Source organism: Brassica napus, chromosome C3, assembly GCF_020379485.1.
Source record: "Brassica napus cultivar Da-Ae chromosome C3, Da-Ae, whole genome shotgun sequence".
In the NCBI taxonomy this organism is placed as follows: domain Eukaryota; kingdom Viridiplantae; phylum Streptophyta; class Magnoliopsida; order Brassicales; family Brassicaceae; genus Brassica; species Brassica napus.
The window spans coordinates 43,049,069-43,054,650 of NC_063446.1; the positions used below are offsets into that span (position 1 = coordinate 43,049,069).

Genomic DNA, 5,582 nt, shown 5'->3' on the forward strand with positions numbered 1-5,582 from the left:
AATATATTCATTAAAAATAAATATATTAATATACTAATTAAAAATAAATATATTATATATTATATACTAATTTTTATAATAATTTTAAATAGTATACTGATACTGCTCTACCAATCATCATATTAAACAGTTAGCAAAAACATATATGTCCTGCAGCATACTGCTCTGCCAATGCCTTAAAAGAGCATACTGCTCTGCCAATCAGGGGCTTTTACTCTCAGATGCTTTCTCAAGTAAACCGAAGGTACGTAAATGCCTATATTGGTACCTTGGTCTGTGACTGTATGTTTCTTACCAGTAATTTAAAAAAGCTTTCTTGTCAAATAAAACATTTACTTTACACAAACTCGTTACAATGATGTAAACAAACAAGTAAACCTGAATGAATCAAAATCTTGATTGATCTTTTCTTAGGCTTTTTTAATAGTGTAATTGGCTTAAACCGGAGACTATAACCATGCTATACCAGTTCCAGTTCTGCTTCTAAATGTTGCTGCATCAGATATCTCAACCTGTAATTTATCTGGAAGCAACATTGCCTGAAGACTCTGAGCTATCTTCACCAACTCTTATCGACACAGACTCATCTCTTGTTCTTAAATCTTCGTTAACACGGCTTGAGAATTCCCAGCTACTTCCTCTCCTTCCCCTGCTCGACTCTCTTGAATGCATAATCCCACGCCCTTCAGATTCTTCTGGTGGAAGCATTCTGCTCAAATCCCTCGATGTAACCGTTGTTTCCATGTCCTTTTCCAAGTCACCGAGCTCTTCTTCTACCGTCTCGTGCCACACAGGTTTTCTCCCCATCTCTATGTCGTGGGAAACTTTCTGCAAGCTCGGGCTTGACATGGGTCCGTTTACTATCCTTGGTGGGATCGCTGGCTCCTTTGGTACCTTTTCTCTGAAACTGTTCTTAGATAAGGGAACCTTTGTGCAGAACACTTCCATGAAGTTCCCAACTATCCCTTTGTTGAAAGGGTTCTCATGTCTATCATACCGATACCTAAAGTTTTCGTAAGTTGACTGCAAAACCCACAACAGAAAGCGAATGTTAGCAAGAAGCTACATTATTCAAACGGTTTTGTAATGAAACAAGAGCTTTACCTGATTGGTACTGATTAGGTACAAGTGGAAACCAGTAAGCCCACCAACGAACCAGACAGAGACGAAAGAGTAGAGTATTAGGGCGATGGAAGCAGGAGTCTTGATAAGCGACTTCCAGATGCTTATCTTCTCACCATCCATTATCCTCTTTACGTAGATCCAGCAAAACACATGGATATAAATGCAGAGAAGAGCCGAACACAATACAAACATGAAGTAGAACCTGTAGTTTCTCTGCATTTTAAACAAAAGATAATAAGCGTTTTCAGAGATATAACAAAGACGATTTCGTTTAAGAGCCATTACCAATCCAATGCATTGACCAAGCCATGGACAGTGGTGGTCAAATTTCTCAACGCAGTTATCGCACATGGAGCAGTGAGAAGCACGGGGTGGTCTGTAAAGCATGCACGTGTCACAGTATTTGATCTTGACAGTGATTCCATTCACAATCATTTCTTTTGTCCGAGGCAACCTGGTCTGAGTAGGAGTATGAGCAAGACGTGGCTCTCCGTTACTTTCAATACTCTCTGCCTCAGGAGGATACAGATTACGCGGTATGATTCCAGGGTCTCTCCCCGAGGTTAGAGACAGAAATACTAGATCCTGTGGACACAACAAAAGATTGAACTATTTTAGTATCAAGATGCTGAAGAGGAATGAGGGAACTAACATTTCGACTTACCAGTAAATTAAGACCAGCAGCTATGGCGAGAATTGATACTCCTCTATGGTGAGGATAGTCATCAATAAACTTTCTGCCAACGAAAACGCAGAAGATAGTGACAGGAGCAGTGATCAAGAAGATGGTGATGAGTATAGTTCGAGCATCGGGTCCAAACACAAGCCTTCCTCCAAAGCAGAACACCTGAAAAAATGATATGCAGTCATGGTTAGCTAATGGGTTCTTGCAAGAGTTTTTTTTTTTTTTTTCCTCGAATTCTCTTAAGGGAAAACACAAATCTTGGTGAATTATTAGATGAAAACAACTTCAAAGTCAATCAAGAAAGCTGCACAAATAAATTCCCTAAAGTCAACTTGTAAGAATGAGCCCAGAAAAAGAGAGATTATGATCAGATTCCCATAACTCGTGGGTAAACAAGGAATAATATATGTTTAAATCCACCAAAAGAGTGAAGCTTTCGATTCAGATCTTACTCAAAAGGCTCTTAAATCTAACGGACCCAGAAAACGAAATCATAAGAAGAGAAAGAGAAGCTCACGTTATCCCCTTTCCAACCCTTATACGTTCTAATCAGCTCATCTCCACCACCACAGCCGCCGCTAGGACCCGGAGCTCCGAGATGGCGATCTTGCGGCTGCGAGGGTAACATCGGAAACCAGGAAAAGTCGCGCTTTTTGGTATGAGGAGAGTCTTTGAGCAATTAATATTAATGAAGAAATTAAAAAAAAAAAAAAAAAAAAAAGGAGGAGAAGAGTTTGGGTTGGGATGTTTTTTTTCTTCTCCGGCGGCTACTTAACTTGGTCGTCCCTTAAACCACCTTCCCCCTTTTACTATTCAACTTATTCAAAGCGTTTTAATTAATTGAATTTGATTCAGTTTTTCGTAAATTACTTCATGGATCTTTTTTTTCTTGTCGGTTACTGTTTTTTCGCACAAATTAACGGTGTAATAGTTTTAGATAACAATATGTGAATCTATCTGTATATAATAGGAAACCAGATTTTAGTGATTCATCACGTTACTAGTTTTTTATAGGAAAAAAAAATTTAATCCAACAGTCAAATTTGTTTGACTTTTATAATCTAACGGTTTGGATATTGTCTTGTAGAATAGTCTGACGTAATCAATTTATTTTGCCAAAAGACGTTTCCTTTGTTGTCTTCTCCGAAACAACACCTTTTTTAAACCACAACTTTTCTACAGTCGTATTTTTTAACAAGTTGCATCTGTTAACAAGTTTATATACTGAAACTTATAGCCTTTTATTTTGGCATCTATCTATGGGCTTATAGAATAGTCTGACGTCATCAATTTATTTTGCCAAAAGACGTTTCCTTTGTTGTCTTCTCCAAAACAACACCTCTCTTAAACCACAACTTTTCTACAGCCGTGTCTTTTAACAAGTTGCATCTGTTAACAAGTTTATATACTGAAACTTATAGCCTTTTATTTTGGCATCTGGGCATAATCTATTCATCACCATTCGTCATTTTATCATCAGTCAAAGAGAAAGATCACTTCTTGTCTTCTTCCTCCTTTGATCTCCTTATTCATCATCTCTTTTACTTTTGTTTATCTTCTTCTTTTTGTTCTGCTTACGTGACATCCATTGGTATCACTAATGACGAGACGTTGTATTGTTGACGACGAGACTTGATCAATTATTCACCACCAGAGACAAAGCATTGATGTTGAAGATCCAGCGACGTTGTTCGTTGCCGTTATGAGGAACGAATGAGCCACCAACCACCGTTCCAACGCGACCAGGCACGACTATCAATCATGAGCCACCAGAGGCGTATGTAATGTCATCAGAAAGCCACGCTGTGATACACCGGAGATCATGTTGGAATGAAAAACTTTATAAGGATGGAGAAAGTGTTTAAGTGTTTGAAGAGAAAGAAGTTTTGTGAAGAAGAAAGATTATATAACTTAGAAGAGGAGTTTATTACTTCTTACAAACTTGGATTATTTCTTGGTGATACAAAATGAGAGGGGAGTGGAGGTATTTATAGCCTCCATTATACAAAATATCTCAAATATTTTAATCCTAAATCTAGATAATTCTAACATAATATCTAGATTATTTTATCCTAATTTTCTAGATAATTCTATAAGAATATCTAGATTTTTATTTTAAGGAGGTGGATGATTTTTCTAGAATTTGGGCTAAGTTTTGGATCAACACATGATTAACCCAATGATGTTTGATCCAAATCAAGTTTAGTTTTCAACACCCCCTCTTAAACTTGATTTGGTTACTCCGAGTAAGCTCCTCATCTTGATGAAGTCTTCTCGCTTGAGTGGGTTGGTGAAGATATCAGCTACTTGATCATTTGTCTTCACATACTCCAATTGCACATCCATCTTGGTAACACATTCTCTTATGTAGTGATAACGAGTATCGATGTGCTTACTCTGATCATGGAAGACTGGATTCTTCGCCAATGCTATTGCTGACTTGTTATCCACAAAGTTTTTCGTTGGCTCCTCTTGTGGTAAGTTCAGCTCCTTTAGCAAGTTTCGTAACCAAATAGCATGGCAAACACATGAAGTAGCTGCCACATACTCCGCTTCACAAGTAGAAAGAGTGACAGTTGGTTGCTTCTTTGACATCCATGTGAAAGCAGTTTCTCCAATGAAAAACACGAAGCCACTTGTGCTTTTCCGGTCATCTACATCTCCACCCCAATCGTTATCGCTATATCCAACAAGCTTGTAATCGTCAGAAATAGAGTAGTACAAGCCAAAGTTGATTGTACCTTTGATATAGCGTAGGATCCTCTTCGCTGCTTTGAAATGAGTTGTTGTTGGATGCTCCATGTATCGACTCACAACTCCAACTGCGTGTAGGATGTCGGGCCTTGTGCACGTTAGATAGCGTAAGCTTCCAACTAGACTCTTAAAGAGTGTTGGATCCACACTCTCTCCGTCTTCTTCTTTTGATAACTTGACTCCACATTCCATTGGCGTGCAAACTGGATTTGAGTCATCCATCTTGAACTTCTTAAGCACCTCTTTAGCATAGCCTTCTTGAGTAATGAAGATTCCATTTTCTTCTTGCTTTACTTCAATGCCAAGGTAGTATGACATCAATCCAATGTCGGTCATCTCGAACTCCTTTGTCATCTCCATCTTGAAATCTTCAAACATAATCGGATTGTTGCCAGTGAATATCAAGTCATCAACATATAAGCATGCAATCAATATATCATTGTTTTGAGTTTTGATATAAAGTGCATGCTCATATGGACACTTGATGAAGCATTTCTCCTTGAAGTACTTATCAATCCGAGTGTTCCATGCTCTTGGTGCTTGCTTTAATCCATAAAGCGCCTTCTTCAGCCTTAAGACTTTGTCTTCTTCTCCTTTAACTATGTAGCCTTGTGGTTGCTCAATGTAGACTTCTTCCTCAAGGTCTCCATTTAAGAAGGCTGATTTTACATCCATTTGATGTATCCTCCAACTCTTTTGGGCTGCCAATGAAATGATTAGTCTAACCATTTCTAAGCGAGCAACTGGAGCAAATACCTCATCATAGTCGATCCCGGCTCTTTGACTATAGCCTTTTGCCACTAATCTTGCCTTGTACCTTTCAACTTCTCCTTTAGAGTTCTTCTTTGCCTTGTACACCCACTTCACACCAATTGCCTTGTGTCCATTTGGAAGTGAAGCTAACTCCCATGTATCATTCTTTTGAATCGACTTGATTTCCTCATCCATTGCACTTCTCCATGACTTCTTTTCTTGGGCTTCTTCAAAGTTCATAGGCTCGCAATCCGCAAATAGACAA

At 38.4% G+C, this 5,582-nt stretch overlaps 1 protein-coding gene across 1 annotated transcript; it reads right to left on the reverse strand.

The window, feature by feature from the left end:
* Positions 1–298: 298 nt before the first annotated feature.
* LOC106387820 (probable protein S-acyltransferase 5) lies at positions 299–2,583 on the reverse strand. Its single transcript, XM_048751659.1, has 5 exons — positions 2,328–2,583; positions 1,790–1,972; positions 1,411–1,710; positions 1,105–1,338; positions 299–1,023 (listed from the first exon to the last, which is right to left on the reverse strand). The coding sequence occupies exons 1-5, from the start codon at positions 2,436–2,438 to the stop codon at positions 520–522; spliced, it is 1,332 nt and encodes a 443-aa protein (XP_048607616.1). The 5' UTR covers positions 2,439–2,583; the 3' UTR covers positions 299–519.
* Between the last annotated feature and the right edge of the window lie 2,999 nt (positions 2,584–5,582).